This window comes from Canis aureus, chromosome 24 (assembly GCF_053574225.1).
Source record: "Canis aureus isolate CA01 chromosome 24, VMU_Caureus_v.1.0, whole genome shotgun sequence".
In the NCBI taxonomy this organism is placed as follows: domain Eukaryota; kingdom Metazoa; phylum Chordata; class Mammalia; order Carnivora; family Canidae; genus Canis; species Canis aureus.
The window spans coordinates 21,301,463-21,320,264 of record NC_135634.1 but is presented as its reverse complement, the minus strand read 5'-3'; the positions used below and the strand labels follow the sequence as shown (position 1 = coordinate 21,320,264).

Genomic DNA, 18,802 nt, shown 5'->3' with positions numbered 1-18,802 from the left:
AGTTTTTATTTAAATTCTCGTTAGTTAACATATAGTGTAATGTTTCAAGAGTAGAATTTAGTGATTGAACACTTACTTATAACACCCATTGCTCATCACAAGTTCTCTCCTTAATATCATCACCCATTTAACCCATCCCCCCCCCACATCCCCTCCAGCAACCATCAGTTCTCTATAGTTAAGAGTTTTATGGTTTGCCTCTCTTTCTTTTCCCCCTTTGTTCATCTGTATCATTTCTTAAATTCCACATATGAGTAAAATCATATGGAATTTGTATTTTGGTGACTTATTTCATTTAGCATAATACACCTAACTCCTCTACATCATTGCAAATGGCAAGATTTCATCTTTTTTTTTTTTTTAAAGATTTTATTTATTCACAAGAGACATGGGGGTGGGGGGGGGAGCAGGCAGAGACATAGGCAGAGGGAGGAGAAGCAGGCTCCATGCAGGGAGCGCAACAGAGGACTTGATCCTGGGACTCCAGGGATCACTACCCGAGCTAAAGGCAGACACTCAACCACTGAGCCATCCAGGCATCCCTATCTTTTATTTTTTTTATTTTTTTATGGCTGAGTAATATTACTGGAAGTCCTAGCTTCAGCAGTCAGACAACAAAAAGGAATAAAAGGCATCCAAGCTGGGAATGAGGTCAGACTTTCACTGTTTGCAGATGACATGATACTCTATATAGAAAATCTGAAAGATTCCACCAAAAAATTGCTAGAACTGATACATGAATTCAGTAAAATCACGGAATACAAAGTCAACATACAGAAATCTGTTGCATATCTCTACACCAATCGTGAAGCAGCAGAAAGAGAAATCAAGGAATCAATCCCATTTACAATTGCACCAAAAAACATGAGATACCTAAAAATAAAGCTAATCAAATGGTAAAAGATCTGTACACTGAAAACTATAAAACACTTATGAAAGAAATTGAAGATGTTGTGTTTCTATGTACTAATACCCAAACTAGCAGAGAAATTAAGAAAACAATCCCATTTATAATTGCATCAAAAAAGAGTAAAATACCTAGGAATAAATTTAACCAATGAGGTGAAAGATCATACTTTGGGAAAAAAAATAAGACATTTATGAAAAAAATTGATGGAAAAAAATTGACATAAATGGAAAGATACACTGTTCAAAATCAGTTGGAAGAATTAGTATGTTAAGAAAAAATCTGTATTATCCAAAGCAATCTACAGATTCAGTGCAATCCCTATCAAAATAATCCTAAAATTTATATGGAATCACAAAAGACCTTGAATACCCAAAGAAGTCTAAAGAATGAAGAACAAAGAGGTATCACACTCCTTGATGTTAAACTATCCTACAGAGCTACAGTAATCAAAACTAGCATAAAAACAGGCACATATTACCAATGGAACAGAACAGAGAGTCCAGAAATAAACCCATGCTTATATGTTCAATTAATCTACAACAAAGGAGGCAAGAAATTACAAGGAAAAAACAGTCTCTTCTCTAAATAATGTTGGGAAAACTGGACAGTTACATGTAAAAGAATGAGACTGGACCACTTTCTTACACCATATATAAAAATATACTTAAGATGGATTAAAGACTTAAATAAGACCTGAAGCCATAAAACTCTGAGAATAAAACATAGACAATAAGCTCTTTGATATTGGTCTTAGCAATACTTTTTTGGATCTGTCTCCTTTGGCTAGGACAACAAAAGCAAAAAATATACAAAGGGTACCACATCAAACTAAAAAGCTTTTCACAGCAAAGGAAATCATCAACCAAATAAAATGCAACTACTGAATGAGAGAAGATATTTAAAAAAGACATATTCATTAAGGGATTAACATTTGAAATACATAAAGAACTCATAAAACTCAATTTAAAAAATCGATTTAAAAAAGTCTGAGGACCTGAATAGCCACTTTTCCAAAGACATAAAGATACCCAAAGGAATATGTAAAGATGCTCCACATCACTAATCATCAGGAAAATACAAGTCAAAACCACGATGAGATATCCTACACTTGTCATAAAGGCTGTTCTCAAAAACACCAGGAAATAGCAATTGTTGGCAAGGAGGTAGAGAAAAGGGAACTCTTGTGCACTGTTGGTGGGAATGTAAATTGATGCATCCATAATGGAAAACAGTATGGAGGTTCCTCAAAATATTAAAAATTGAACTGCCATATAATCCAGCAATTCCATCTCTAGGTATTTATCCAAAGAAAACGAAAATACTAATTTTCAGTAAGACATATGACTGGCTCAGTCAGTAAAGTATGCTACTCTTGATCTCAGGGTTATAGATTCAAGCCCCATTATGGGTGTAGAGACTACTTAAAAATAAAAAATAAAATACTAATTCAAAAAGACATCCACACTCATATGTTCATTGCAGTAATATATATAGTAGCCAAAATATGGAAGCAACCTAAATGTCCATAAATAGATAAATGGATAAAGATGATGTGGCAAGTATACACAGTGGAATACTACTCAGCCATCAGAAAGAGTGAATTCTTGCTATTTGCAACAACATGCATGGACCTAGAGGGTATTATGAAATAAATCAGAGAAAGATGAATGCTATATGTCTTTACTTATACGTGGAACCTGAAGAAATAAAAGAAAAATAAAAGAAACAGAACATTAACAACAACAAAAAAAAAAACAGACACACAGATACAGAGAACAAACTGGTGGGTTGCCAGAGGGCAGGGAAGGTGGGGGGATGGATGGAATAAGGGAAGGGATTAAGAGGTACAATCTTCCAGTTACAAAGGTGACAAGGGATATAATGTACAGCATAGGGAATATAGTGTATTGTAACAGCTTTATACAGTGACAGAAGGTAACTAGACATGGTGGTGACCATTTTGTAGTGTGTATAAATATAAAATCAGTATGTTGTACACTTGATACTAATACAGGATTATGTATCTGTTAGTATTCAATCTAAAAAAAGAAAAAGCAGTATCAGAATTTCATACAAATTTTGTATCACACAAATAAAAAAGAGAATGAGGACCCTAATGTTATGTATCATAAAGCCTATCAGTAATTCCTTTAGCCTAGAAAGAGTGTAAAGCAGTTAAAGTCAAATGCTTACCCTGGAAACCTTTTAAAAAATATCTTACTGAAACCCCTAAAACATTACAACTTATTAATATGTAAATATTACATATATTAATATATAAACTCACTAAACTGGTTGTAAAATGTATATGGAACTATATGAATAAATATGTTTTGTATTGTTAATCCTAAAACAGTTAAATATTAGACAGTGATTGGATTTAGAATAACTGTTCCAAAATCATTCTTATTGGAAATACTTAGACCTTAGATCTAGTTGTCTTATAGATTGTTCTCTTAGGCCACATTAGGAGATAATAATTAAACCATGTCATCTGCATATGTTACTTACAGACTTTTATTTTCTGTTTTAGGGGAGGGGAAGATTAATGAAGGGAGAGGACAGATAAATTATATCTAGTTCACCCAAAAGTGATATCGGTTCATTAAGAAATCAGTTAAAAAGAAGATTGTCCTAAATACATTTCTGTTTTATTTTATGGAAAATGATCTGAGTCCTCAAAAGATGGCTTCCTTTCTTCAGCTGCCCAATACTGTTAGAGTATAGGTTTGGTAAGCATCTACAATGGCAGCTATTGGTAAATTAATGCCATTTAGTCCATAGCTAAGTACTATCCAGAGTCAGAAGTCAAATAGAACTAATAAAATCTGTAAATTAGTTTATATTATTCCTAAAAAAATTCCTCCACAAGAAAAGGATTATAACTGTGGTCAATAGTAGAATGGCAAAGGCCACCAAGTCCTCATATAGAAGAATATTAATCTTGGCAGTCCACACTTGCAGACCTTCCTTCCACATTTATTTTAGATAGAATGTTGTGCTCTGCTTATGTAATGAAGTTCCCTATAGCGGTTAAGTGAACTAAATTTTCATCTATCAATATGGATAAGCCCCACAAATGTGATGACTGGAATAAGTAGAACAGATTACCATTAATATAATGTTTAAAAGCAATTTTATTTAGGTGTGCATATATGCAATAAAAGTTAAAAACCATGAGAGGAAAAGATACACATCAGTTTAGGATACTGATAATGTCCTTGGGCAAAAAGAAAGGACAATAAAATTGGGAAAGTGTACTTTCTCTCTGTAATGTGTTTTTCTTAATAAATAACCCAAATCGGTATAGCCAAGAATCAACTTTTATTAATTCTAGGTATTGGTACATGTGTCTTCATTAATTTTCTCTCTGTACTTTTCTATTTGCAACATTTTGAAATTGTTAAAAATAATTATAGTACAGAGTGATAAGTATAACATTGGAAGCAATAAAATAAGTGTTGCATGGGGATCCCTGGGTGGCTTGGCGGTTTGGCGCCTGCCTTTGGCCCAGGGCGCAATCCTGGAGTCCCGGGATCGAGTCCCACTTCGGGCTCCCTGCATGGAGCCTGCTTCTCCCTCTGCCTGTGTCTCTGCCTCTCTCTCCCCCTATGTCTAGCATGAATAAATAAATAAAATATTAAAAAAATAAGTGTTGCATAATGTACTGATCCCCAATATTGGAAGAAATAAAAGGGGTGACAGGGTAATTCTTCCTAGAGGAGAGGACATCAGAGTTAGATTTTGAAAAATCAATAGGAATTTATCACAAAATCAGTATGTATACTTTAACATAGAAGCATGCAAAATGTATTAGGGGAACTATAACCAAGTCAGTGTTACTAAAGCATATATCCTAGGGACAGTTGGAAAAGATAAGTAATGAAAGTAGCTAAGACTAGAAATATTTTAAAGGTAAGATCATGAAAGGACTTGCAATCCACATAAGGAACATAGATTCTATTCTCAGGTAGTGGGGACGTGTAGTGGAGAGTTGTAAGCAGTGCAGGGACATGACTTGACATTTGGATGGTTAATTTATTTATACCTTATCCTGTGCAGCCACTGAAACTGACATGGAGTATATCCATGATTTCTTCTTTTTCAACATATTGTGAAATTTTCATCATAAAAGTTGAAAGAACTTTACAATTATCACCCACATACCCAGCAGCTAGATTCTGCCATTAACATTTTATAATCTTGCTTTATCACTTGTTTATTCTTCCATACATTATGTGCTTGAATGAGGAAATACGCAATTTAAGAAGATTTGCATAGAATTATTAACATTGGTCATCTTTGGCTTATAGGTGATTTTTGTTTTGCACTTTATTCTTCATTGTACTGTTTAAATATTTTATACTGAGTGTGTGATATTAAATAATATTAAATAACTATACTTAAAGCTACGTTAAAGCTGTTTTCCTATAGTGTGTAAAAGAATGAATTTTTTACTAAGTAGATACATACAGTTTGATTTGCGATGAAGTGAACTAATTTCCTTTTCTTTTCCACAGATAATGATGAATAATCGTCAGAATATTCTTTAATTCTCAACTATATGAAAGCATTTATGTTTGGCTCATCAGAAAAACAAGCTGCAGTGGGAAATATAGCAATTTTCTACAAATTATCAGATTTAAGATGGGCATGCTGATTGCATGAAAAAGATGGAGAAACATGCCATTTTTCAATTAAGATTCTAGTATTTTATCTATTTTATTTTGTTCATTTTCTATAGTAAACTCCCACAGAATATATACTTTATTAAATTATCCAACCAAAGCATAAGAGACATTGATCCAGAACTGGACTTAATGGTTCTAAAAAAGATTTACCAATGCAAGAAGGTAACTTTTACTTTGAGCAAATGTCTTTAGGTTAAGAAAATTACTTAAGTTACGAAACACTTGCCTATTTTCAACTAAGTATTAAATTTTTCATTTAAGTATTTAAGCATGACCTTTTCTTCCTGTGTACATGTTTTCGTAGCCAGCAATTTGGTATTAAATAATCTTGTCAAGGGCTCTATTTAAATCCTAACATTTTGAAGATGGAATTTTTAGCTTAAGGTTTATATTCTCTGTCCTTTCTCAACGAGTGTGTCTCCTGAACTAGCTCAGTGGAACAGGCTGTAGAAATCAGTCTTAGAAATCATTAAAAAATGTGATTATAGAAAAATAGCAAAATTGTATTTCCTGGTATTTAAAAAGTTCATTAATTACTTGTTTCTTTTTATTTTTTTATTTTTTTTTCTTGTTTCTTTTTAAGGACCAGAATCAGGAATATTATATGGAAAAATCAGTCTATAAATTATAACATTGACATAGCATATATCACAGAGTTGCCCCTTTTTGTTTTTAACTGCCTCTCATGTATATTCTTCCAGGGCAATATGGAAAAAGGAATTTTTTTTAATTTTGACATTGTGACAGTTTGGATAACTAGTATTCCAAGGGGGAAAATGTTTGCCTCTTTTATTTCCATTATGATCAGTAAAATGATGGTCACACAGCTTCAGTTGGAATAGGCCAGGTATTACCTGGTTTCACTGCAGATATCTAAAGTCCAGGTGCTTCTAGTAATAACAGCATAATTTTTGAAGCCCAGAGGTACATAGCAGGCTGATTGACATAATCTATAATTTGAACAGCAAAATCTTATCTTGCAGCACTATCAGTACTATGCTGAATTTATTATGTATATTACTTCTAACATCCAAAAGTAAATACTTGATTTTTATATGTTTATTTTATGATATTACTATTAAATTTTTATTCTCTACCTGAAGTACACTATTAGTTGTCTTTTATTTATTTGCACTTTTCTTAATAGAATGCTTTTACAATGAGCTGAGAATACTTTTGCTTGTTTGATCTGATGATTTCCGTTACTTTTTTTTCCAAGGAAGAATTTGAATTCCATACTTAAATCCTCTACAATCCTGAAAAATAGGAATGATTTTTTTAGGGAATTATTATTTTAGCCTATTACAAGTATTAGAAAAGCAACAAAGGATATAATACAGTAGAAAAATTGTTTAACCATATTTCAAAAGATGTCATTTATATATACAAGAATAGGGATGACAAATAGGATTTGTGCCATCTCCAGTCAATTGGTAGTGACTCTGGATTGTTATTATGGAAAGATTGTGCCAGTGGAAAGAGGACTATTATTCTTTAATAAGGTTTGTTATAGGTGTTGGAGGTGAAATGGGGAAGCACCTATAGATTGATGAAAATGTTAGAGCTAGTAAGGGCTATGAGAATAATTTAGTATTACTTCCATTTAATAGACAAAGACATTTGAATTGTAACATGAATGAAGTCACTTATAAAAGATCAGAGTCAGACTAGTTCCAGGTCTAACACTGTGCTTTTAACAGCACATTGGTTTTTTTAAATTTATTTCCTCTGGAGAGTGAAAAAGAATAGATTCAATAGGAAAAAGTATAATTAACATTAATGTATTAAGAATTCAGCAAAGATTTTCTGTTCCTAGGAATAACACACTATTGTAATTAAACTCCTTGTTGAAAATTTTTAAATGCTAAATAAAGGGCTTTTCCCTCATAAATTAAAAAGTACCCTACCTCTTATCACTTCTTAATGATGCATCTTGAAAGATTATGTGTATGTGTGTGCCTTTAATATACATCCAAAAATACAAAAAGTGTCAGAAGATGAATTGCAAGGCCCAAGGCTCAACCCAGGGATTACCGAGTTAGAAAAGGAGAGTTTTGACCGGAAAGTATCCAACACTTTACACTTTGATATAGTGGCTCATGGAACAAAGGAGGTAAAAGATGAGGCCAACTGCCCATCTAAGGGAGAATCCTGTAGGAAACCCTACATTAAGGTAGGACTCTAGAAGTTTACATCTTCACAATATGGGAGAACTAGCACTAAACCCAACCCCAAATTCAGGGACTGCAGGAAAATAAAAGGACAAAAAAAATGTCTAAGAAGTCATGGCACAAACCAGTCTTTAAGTGGTTTTGTATTTTGAGCACCAAATTCTGAGTGGGCCACTTAACTTTATACTCAAACATAATTTAAAATTGTTCCCAACTGGTAGTGCCCCCGCCATGAACCAGGCAGAAGCCATTCCAATACCTTCTGAAGAAGACATTTATTTTAATCTTGAAAAGCACCAAAAGTAAATTTTGAAGACAACAATGGGCATGGAGTCAAAGAGAAAAAGTACACAATAAATCAAAGCAATGACTCGAAGATTGGGACAGGATCTTCTCAGACTTTAGATTTGAAGTTATCAGAGATGTGTTTTAAAATAACTATACTTACTGGGTTTAAAAAATGATCAACAAACTTGAAAATAATTACAGGGAAAAAAACTAAAGAGTTTTTTATACATATTTGAAGAGCCAAATAGAATTCATTTACGTGGAAAATAGCAATAGCCAAAGTTCTAATACTCAGTGGACATGCTTGGCAATAAACTATGCATGGCAGAAAAGAGAAAGAAATGAAAGAAATTATCCATGTACAGCACAGAGAGAAAAATATGGAAAATACAGAAGTAAGAGATAGATTCAGTAAGAATGTCTAATATATGTTTGGCGTTCTAGAGAAAAAGGAAGAAAGAGGTAAAGTTAACTGAAGGGATAAAGGCTAAGAATTTTTCTTATGCATAGATTGAAGAATCCCAGTGAATTTCAAATAGGAAAAAAGTAAAAGAAATTCTTTTAGTGTCTTCAGAATCAAAGTGGAAATCAAAGAGAAAAATCTTAAAAGAAGTTGAAGTTAAAAAGCATACTACTTTCAAAGGAATGTTAAAAGGTAACAGTGGCTTTTCAGCAGTAGTAATGGAACAGTGGGATGTCTTCTTCCGTGGGCCAAAGAAAACAATCATCATTTAAATTATATTTGTAGCAAAAAATATGTTTCATGGATAAATAAAAATGAATTCTGACTCCCACAACTGGCCATGATGAAGTAAAGGGAGATTTGCTTTCCAACCATTAACAACTCAAACACTGGACAACATACATGAACTGGTGTTTTTTGGAGTGTGAGCAACAGACAACAAAGGTCAGTGTTCCATGAAAGAAGGGAAATGAATGAGGTAAGCCATGTAATTGCCCAAATCTATTCCATAGAAATAACATGGGAGCCAGGGAACCCATACAAAAGCCAGGATTCTCTCTAAGTTGAGGAAATAAATTCAGAGAGGTGAAAGCAAAGGTAAACATCCAAATAGCCTATATCTAATGATGAAATTTAATTTTAGTTTGAAATTTTCCCACAAAGAAAGCTTTGGGCCTAGGTGGCTTCACTGATGATTCTAACATTTCTGAAAGAAATCATACTAGTTCTACACAAGCTGTTCCAAATTATGGGAGTGGCGGGAACAACTTCCTACTTTTTCTAAAAGCACAGAATTACCTTGTTCTCAAAACAAGAAAGGAATTATAGAAAACTATATGCTCATAAACCTTGTGAATGCTGATGAAAAAATTACAAAAATTTTCTCAAGTCAAACCAAACAATGTCCAAAAAGGACAATGCATCATAACCGAGTGTAGTGCCAGAAATGCAAAACTGCTTTAACATTTAAAATTCAATGTTATTCATCTTATTTTCAGACTGAAAAAGAAAAATCATACAATCATTTCATTAGATCCAGAAAAAATATTTTAGAAAATCCAACATCCATTTCTCATAAAAGTTTTCAGCAAACTAGAAATAAAACGGAAATGCCTTAATCTGATAAAGGTCATCTTAAACAAAAACAACTAACATACTTGTGAAAACCAATTTTTTTTCCTAAATGGAAAAAGAGCAAGTATTTCTGCTCACATCACTTACCTTCTATTTTATGCTGGAGGTTCTAGCCATTGCAGTAATGCAGTAAAAACAAATGTCTACAGATTGAAAAGAAAGAAGGAAAAATTGCCTTTATTCACAAATTATGTAATTATCTCAAATCCTAAGAAAGCTACACAAATGCTATACGAATTAAAATTCAAGCAAGATTGCAAGATACAAAGGTCAACATTAAAAATCAATTCTATATACTAACAAGGAACAATGAGAAACAAAATTTTAAGATACCATTTATAATATTAAAAATTATGAAATACAGATAAATTTGACTAAAAAGATGTGGAAGATCTGTGCACTAAAACTACAAAACATTGCTGAGAAAAACCCTAAATAGGCAAATATACATGTTCATGGATCAAAAGATGCAACATTGTTAAGTAGAAGAAAACATAGGACAAATCTTAGTTACCTTGGGTTTGGCAAAATTCCTTAAAGTATTAACTATAAAATAAAAAATAAATTTGAAGCACGGGTAGCTCAGCAGTTTAGCACTGCCTTCAGCCCCAGGACATGATCCTGGAGACCCGCATGGAGCCAGCTTCTCCCTCTGCCTGTGTCTCTGCCTCTCTCTCTCTGTGTCTCTCATGAATAAAGTCTTTAAAATATATATATATATATTTCATTAAAATTATAAAATTTACTTTTCAAAGGACAATGTTAAAATGAAGACTAGTCTTAGAGATGTTGCCAAACACGTCTGTTGAAAATGTTATCTATAGTATATAAAGCACACATGTAACTCAACAGTTAAGACAATCCAATTTAACAATGGGCAAAATGATTGCATACACCATTAAATAAATAGATGAAAGTTCATGAAGAGGTGTTACCATTATTCATTAGGGAAGTACAAATGAAAACCACAATGAGATAGCGCTGTATTCTAAAATGACAAAGAGTGTTAACAATATAGTGCAGCAGAACTCATACACTACTGGTGGATATATAAAATATCACTGGAAAAACAAAGCATATGAATGTTCATATGAAATGTATTCATAATAGCCACTAACTAAAAAAAATAATAAAAGCTAGATAGCCGTCAACCACAGATAAATGGATAAACTGTGGCATATGTACGAAATGGAATTCTAAGCAATAAATGTGAATGAGCTATGAATACAGCATATTCGAATCACAACAATGGGCTGTTGAAAGAATAAAAACAACATACTGTATGATTCCATTCACCTAAAACTAGAAAAGACTGATTTACAATGATAGAAAGCAGACCAATGTTGCCTGGTACTAAATAGGGGAAGGAATAACTGAGAAGTGACAAAAAAGAACTTTTTTGAGTAGTGGGAGTGTTCTATATCTTTGTGAATTTGGTTACCAAAAATTTACATTTGTCAAAATTTATTATACTATACACTCAAATGGGTTCATTCCCTTCTATGTAAATAAAGCTCAAGTTGATTTTGGAAAATAGACATACTAAGAAACATTAAAATGCAACTCATGGGATCCCTGGGTGGCGCAGCGGTTTGGCGCCTGCCTTTGGCTCAGGGCGCGATCCTGGAGACCCAGGATTGAATCCCACATCGGGCTCCCGGTGCATGGAGCCTGCTTCTCCCTCTGCCTATGTCTCTGCCTCTCTCTCTCTCTCTCTCTCTGTGACTATCATAAATAAATTTTTAAAAAATTATTAAAAAAATAAATAAATAAAATGCAACTCATGCTTAAAAGGCCAGAGTAAACAACCAAGTTTTTTAGATAATACAATTAGGAAACAAGGACTCTAAAGTAGTTACTCTAAGTACATTCAAGTGTTTGAAGGAAAATACCATTGGGATTAATGAACAGTCATAGAATTTTTACATATTAATGTTTCCAACTTATTTTATGACTCTGTATTACCCTGACACCAAAACCAGACAAACAGTGGAGTAAGAAAGAGAGGGAGGAAAGGAATAAAAAGAGAAAAAGACTGAAAGGAAGGGAGACAGAAGGGGTGGGGGGGACAAACTATAGACCAATGTCCCTCATGAACTTAGACGCAAAAATCCTTAAAATTTTAGCAAATCAGATCCAACAATATATAAGAAATTATACACCACTACCAATGAGACTTAATTCCAGGTATGCAAAGCTGGTTCCAACAATTCAAAAGTCAAACAATATAATCTATGTCAGTTGGCTAAGAAAACTACCAATTCATGGTAAAACTTAGCAAGGTAGAAAGGAACTAACTCATCTTGGATAAACAGCATCTACAAAAATCCTACAACTAACATGCTTAATGGTGAGCCACTACAGGTTCTATTTTAAGATCAAGAATGAGGCTCTCACTAAACTTATTTAACATAGTACTTAAAATTCTAGCCACTAGAATAAAGACAATAAAAAAGAATAAAAGGCATGTATACTGGAAAGGAAGAAATACACAAAACTCCTGTAACTCCTGTAATAAATGAGTTCAGCAAACATGCAGTATACATCCATACACAAAAATTAATCTTATCTCTGTATTAATGAATATGCAGAAACTGAAGTAAAAGCAATACCATTCATAATCACTCCAAAGTGAATGAAATACTTCCCAAACCATATATAGAATTGACATCCCTATGATGCAAATTATAAAATGTAGATGATAGAAGTCAAAACTTGAATAAGGAGATTCATACTGAGCTTGTGGATATAAAGATTTAATAGTAATTATATCAATTTTCCTTAAATTGATCTATATAGGTTTAATGAGATTTTTATAAAAATCTCCTTAAGGGGGATCCCTGGGTGGCTCAGCGATTTAGCACCTGCCTTTGGCCCAGGGCGTGATCCTGGAGTCCCAGGATCGAGTCCCGGGATCGAGTCCCGCATCAGGCTCCCTGCATGGAGCCTGCTTCTCCCTCTACCTGTATCTCTGCTTCTCTGTGTGTGTGTGTCTCTCTCATGAATAAATAAATAAAATCTTTTTTAAAAAATCTCCTTAAGGTTATTTTTGGAGACAGACAAGCTTATTATAAAGTTTAAATGGAAAGGCACAGCCCTAGAATAGTTAATATAATCTTGACAAAGAATAAGGTGAGATGACTAACCCTGCTTAAGCTAAGGATTACTATGTAGCTACAGTAATTAAAATAATGTAGTATTGGCAGAGATAGACACATAGATCAATGAAGCAGAATAGAGAAGCCAGAAATACACATGCATGTAAATGTCCAACTGATTTTTGACAAATATGCAATGGCAGGGGCACTTGGGTGGCTCAGTTGATTAAACATCCAACTCTTGATTTCGAGCTCAGATCATGATCTCAGGGTTATGAGATAGAGTCCTGCATCAGGCTCAGACCTGAGCACGGAATCTACTTGGAATCCTCTCCCTCTCCCTCTGCCCCTCCTCCTGCTCTCTCTCTCTCTCTCTCTCTCTCTCCTCTCTCAAATTAAAGCTTTTTAAAAATGCAACAGCAATTCAGTGGGGGAAAGATAGCCTTTCAACAAATGCTGGAGAAAATGGAAACCCATAGGAGAAAAAACGAAACAACCTAAACTTGACAACTTAAAAAGAAATTAACTTAAGATGGACGATGGACTTAAATGTAAAACACAAAACTATAGAACAATTAGAACAAAACAGAAGAAAATCTTCAGAATTTAGGTGTAAGCAAATAGTCCTTTGCCTTGACTCCAAAAGAATAATCCATAAGAGAAAATTTTAATTACTTGAAACTGATCTTGCTCTGCAAGTATATGAAGTGGATGAAAAGATACAGACTGAGGAAAATATTTACAAATCATTATATCCAACAAAGAATATCTATACTATATGAAGAACTCTCAGAACTCAACATAAAAGTCAATCTAACTAGAAATAGTTTAAAGACAGGAACAGATACTTCACCAGAAAGAATGTACAGATAGCAAATAGGCACATGAAAAGGTGTTTAAAATCTTTATCCATCAAGGAAATGCAAATTAAACCCATAATGAGATATCACTACACACCTAAAAAAATAGCTAAAACAAAAAATAACACCAAATACTAATGAGGGTGCAGAGAAACTTTTGCTCGTAAACCATTGATGCAAGTGTAGAATGGTTACACTTTGGAAAACAGTTTAGCAGTTTCTTATAAAACTAAGCATGCAGCTACCACATGACCCAAATATCTCAGATATTTATCAAAGAGGCCTTAGTAGCTTAAACTTACATTTTTGCAAAAACCTGTACAGAAATGTTCATAGTAGTTTTATTTGTAATAGCGAAAAGCTATAAATAGCCTAAAGATTCTATAGCAGACAAGTGGTTAAACAAATGTGGTATATTTACACCATAAAATACTACTCATAATAAAAAGGAGCATACTACTGTTAGAAATAACATATGAATCTCTAGAGAATTATGATAAATTATTTAAAACACGAATCCCAAAAAGTTAGATACTGTTATGACTCCATTTACATAATATTTCAAAACAACGAAATTTTAGAATGAGAGAATAGATCATCAATGGTTGTCAGGAGTTAGAGATGGGCCAGGAAGAGGGAATGAGCATGTGAGACATCATTATGGTGACAGAACCAATTCTTTATACTCTGGTGATGGATACACAAACTTGCATGAAATAAAATATAGAACAAAATACACATGTGATGAAATTGTATAAAACTAATTACACATACAGATGAGTACAAGAAAAACTGGAGAACTCTGAATTTGATAGATGGATTGTATCACTGCCAAAATCCTGGTTGTGATACTATATCATAGTTTTGCAAAAAGCTAACCTTTGTTGAAACTGGATAAAGTGTATGTAGAATCTCTACTATTTCTTTCAACCTTTTATGAATCTATAGTTTTCTCAATATTTAAAGTAGAAATTAGTTATTGTAACTATATTAGATATATTTTGAAAGATGAGTATAGACATGGAAGAAATAGTGAAGCACCAGATGAAACTTACAGAGATGCAACCCACAATAAGTGAAATGAAAAATACACCAGATAGGATTAATGGCAGTTGAGACATTACAAAAGAAAGGATTATGGAACTGAAAGCATAACAATAGAAACTTTCTAGTAGTAAAAAAAAAAAAAAAAAAAAAAAAGAATATTAATAGAATAATAGAACAGAGGATCAGTAAGCTTTGGAACAAATTCACATGGCCATTTAATATGTGTATAATTAGAATCTCTGAAGAAGAGGAAGGGGAAAAGGAAGAGGCATAAAAAATATTTGAAAAACGAATGGCTGAGGGACACCTGGGTGGCTTAATGGTTGAGCATCTGCCTTCAGCTCAAGGAGTGATCCTGGAGTGCCAGGATTGAGTCCCATATCAGGCTCCCTGCATGGAGCCTGCTTCTCCCTCCTCCCATGTCTCCCATGTCTCCTGCTCTCTGTGTCCCTCATAAATAAATAAATAAAATATTTTAAAAAGGGGGGGATCCCTGGGTGGCGCAGCGGTTTTGCGCCTGCCTTTGGCCCAGGGCGCGATCCTGGAGACCCGGGATCGAATCCCAGGTCGGGCTCCCGGTTCATGGAGCCTGCTTCTCCCTCTGCCTATGTCTCTGCCTCTCTCTCTCTCACTGTGTGCCTATCATAAATAAATAAAAATTTAAAAAAAAAGAAAAAACCTAATGGCTGAAAATTTCCAAATTTGATAGAAACTGTAAATGCAAAGATTCAAGAAACTCAATAAAACTCATGCACAAGAAACATGAAGGAACACAAAGGAATAACCCGATCAAATTTCTTAAATCCAGTGACAAAGAGAGAATCTTAAAAGCAAAGGGACAAAAAGACATGTTACATTAAAAGGAACAAAGATAAGGGTAACTGAGAAGTTTTGTTGGAAATAATTCAGCAAGAAGATAGTATAATAAATAACATTTTTGAAGTACTGAAAAAACAGTCAACCAAAATACCTAATTTCAAAGCAAAAATAAAATGAAAACAGTTGAGATACACAAAAGCTAAGTGAATTCATCACCAGAAGACCCATATACAAGAAATGTTAAATGAATTCCATTAGGAAGAAGGAAAATAATACTAGATTGAAATATTAGCACAAAATAATAAAAAGCACCATATATAGTAAACACATAAATATATATATACATATACATTCGTTTCTTGTTTAAATCTCTTTAAAAGACTAGCAATGTACTGTTGTGTTTTGTTTGTAACACATGTAAAAGGAAAATGCATTAAAACAATAACACAAGAGACACCTGGGTGGCTCAGTGGTTGAGCGTCTGCCTTTGGCTCAGGATGTGATCCCGGTCCCAGGATTGGGTCCCACATTGGGCTCCCTGCATGGAGCCTGCATCTCCCTCTGTCTATGTCTCTGCCTCTCTCTGTGTGTCTCTCATGAATAAATAAATAAAATATTTAAAACAAAACAAAACAAAAAAATAACACAAGGAGGAGGAGCTAAGATGGCAGAGTAGTAGGAGGACCCGAGGCTTGCCTCTCCTGCAAACACAGATAAATATCAAATCATTCTGAATACCCAAGAAATCAATCTGAGGACTGACAGAACAAATTGCACAACTAGATCTATGGAGAGAAGAGGCCCATGGAAGGTAGGAGGTACAGACATGGTATGGGAGAACTGGATCATCAGTGCTATGAAGAGGAGGGAGCCCTGTTCATAGAGAGAGGTGAGAGAGAGGAGCACACAGGGATCACATAATGAAAACACTTTCCCAAAGCCTTTGACTTAAGAAAACATGAGGGGCTAATTTTCATGGATTTTTGCAACCAGTGGGACTTGAAGATTGAAGATTGAGGTCTGCAACATGGCTGGTGTGGAGCCCTGAGGGGACTGCAGTAGAAAAGGCAGGCAGGTAACCCCAAGACAAGACAGTGCGATCTGTGGATTTCCTGAGACACACTGGGAGACACAATTGCCCTTCTTGGAGCCCATCTGAGAAAGGTGGCATTGCCCATCTGAGAAAGATGGCATTGCCTCTGTAGGGACAAAGGACCCAGTGAGTGCCATTTCCCTACCTTGCCCCTCAGCATAGGCAGAGACATCTTTGATGGTTGCTAACCTGGACATTGGCTGTTTGGTGTGCTTTGCTCCAAATCCCATACTCCTGCACTCTGGTTCAACTGCCTTTCTGTGTCAAGCCTGCATCAAAACCAGCACAAGACCCTCCCCTGGTCCTGGGACCAGTTCTCTAAAGTTTGGAGTTTTAGAACCCAGCTGACCTGGCTAGGATAGAGCCCAACGTGCACTGCACAGCTCCAGGCAAAGAAGCAATCTGAAACACATGTAGGCCTCCCACAAGGGGAAGTTATTCATTTTTCTGGGAGGGCTTACCTGACAGCAGCAAATAGAAACTCTCCTTTCCAGGGACAAAGGAACTGGTTGGCACCATTTCCCTCCCCTGCCCTTCAGCATAATCTAATTTTAGTAAACAGCACAGCACCAACACTGGCTGCTTAAGATGCTATAACAAACCCTGCCTCCCTGTGCTGCTGGTACTGCTTTTTTCCAGTAAGTGTGCCTGAGAACCACTGCATCAGGCCCCTCTCCCAGAAGACAAGCACCCCCCCACACACACACACACACACATATACACATACACACACCATACCTGCTGAGCATACAAAGCTTCAGCTTTAGTAGAAATAGCATCAAGTCTTTTTTAACAAGCAGACCAGAACATACCTAGTTAACTCACCACACTCTGGCCAAAATCCAGACCACTCCCCACTGCAAGCAAGGAGAAACTCTGTAGAGGGCTGACCTGAGAGATAGAGCAGTCATAATACCATAGCAGAGTGCATGCAGCATACACTAGAGACACTTCTTGAAGCACCAGGCTCTGGACATTATATGACCTCTTCATAAAGCCCTTACTCTCAGAAGCAGAAAACGTAACAAGCTTTCCTAACACAGAGAAGAAGACCAAGACCTAGACAAAATGTCAAGACAGAGAAATTCATCCCAAAAGAAACAACAAGAAAAGGTCCTGGCCAGGGATCTAATTATAATTGATATATGTAATAGGTAGGCCTTATCCAGAATTTAAAGCAACAATATAAGAATACTAGCTGGCCTTGAGAAAACCAGAGAAGATACCAGGGAATCCCTTATCACAGAGATTTTTTTAAAAGCTAAAAAACTAATTAGGCTGAAATGAAAAATGCAATAACCGAGATTTGAAGCCAACTGGATATCATGACAATAAGGAGGAAGAATCAGAGAAATGAATAAGTGATAAAGTTATGGAAAATAATGAAACTGAACAAAAAAAGAGAAAGAAAAATCTTATTATGAAAGTAGACTTCGGAACTCAATGATTCCGCAAAGCATAATAATATTAGTATCATAGGAGATCCAGAAGAGAAGAGGGAAAAGGGGACAGAAGGTTTATTTGACCACACTATAGCTGAAAGCTTCTTTTTGGGGGAGGAAACAGATATCCAAATCCAGGAGGAACAGAGAAATCCCATCAAAACCAACAAAAGTAAGACAATGCTAAGACACATGGTAGTTAAATTTGTAAAATATGAAGATAAAGAAAAATCCTAAAAGCAGCAAGGCAAAAGAAGCCCATAAATTTCAAGGGAAGACCAATAAGGCTGGCAGCAGGTCTCTCCACAGAAACTTGACAGACCAGAAGAGAGTAGCATGTTATATTCAACATGCTGAATAGGGAAAATCTGCATCTAAGAATACTCTATCCAGCAAGGCTATCATCCAGAATCAAGGACAAATCAAGGGTTTCCCAGACAAACAAAAACTAAAGGAGTTGGTGACCACTAAACCAGCCCTGTAGGAATTAAAGGAAACTGAGTGGGAAAGAAAGACCAAAAGTGACAAAGACTAGAAAGGAATAGAGAAAATCTCAGAAATGATAAAACAAGTAATACAATAGCACTAAATTCATATTTGTCAATAATTAGTTTGAATGTAAATGGACTAAATGTTCCAATCAAAAGACATTGATTGATTGGAGCATTTAGTCTAATCAAAAGACACAGAGTGTCTTAATGGATTTATAAAAACACAAGACCCATCTATATGCTGCCTACAAGAGACTCATTTTATACCTAAAGACACCTACAGATTGAAAGGGAG

At 34.8% G+C, this 18,802-nt stretch overlaps 1 protein-coding gene across 11 annotated transcripts in view; it reads left to right on the top strand.

Annotated features, from left to right (window-relative positions):
- The window catches only part of NEK1 (NIMA related kinase 1), a 230,825-nt gene extending 224,122 nt beyond the window's left edge, over positions 1 to 6,703 (top strand). For all 11 annotated transcript variants that reach the window (XM_077868525.1, XM_077868526.1, XM_077868524.1 and 8 more), the window contains one exon: positions 5,431 to 6,703. In XM_077868525.1, coding sequence (XP_077724651.1) covers positions 5,431 to 5,444 — 14 coding nt within the window. In that variant the 3' untranslated portion in view covers positions 5,445 to 6,703. The remainder of the gene's footprint in view (positions 1 to 5,430) is intronic.
- The last annotated feature ends 12,099 nt before the right edge of the window (positions 6,704 to 18,802 follow it).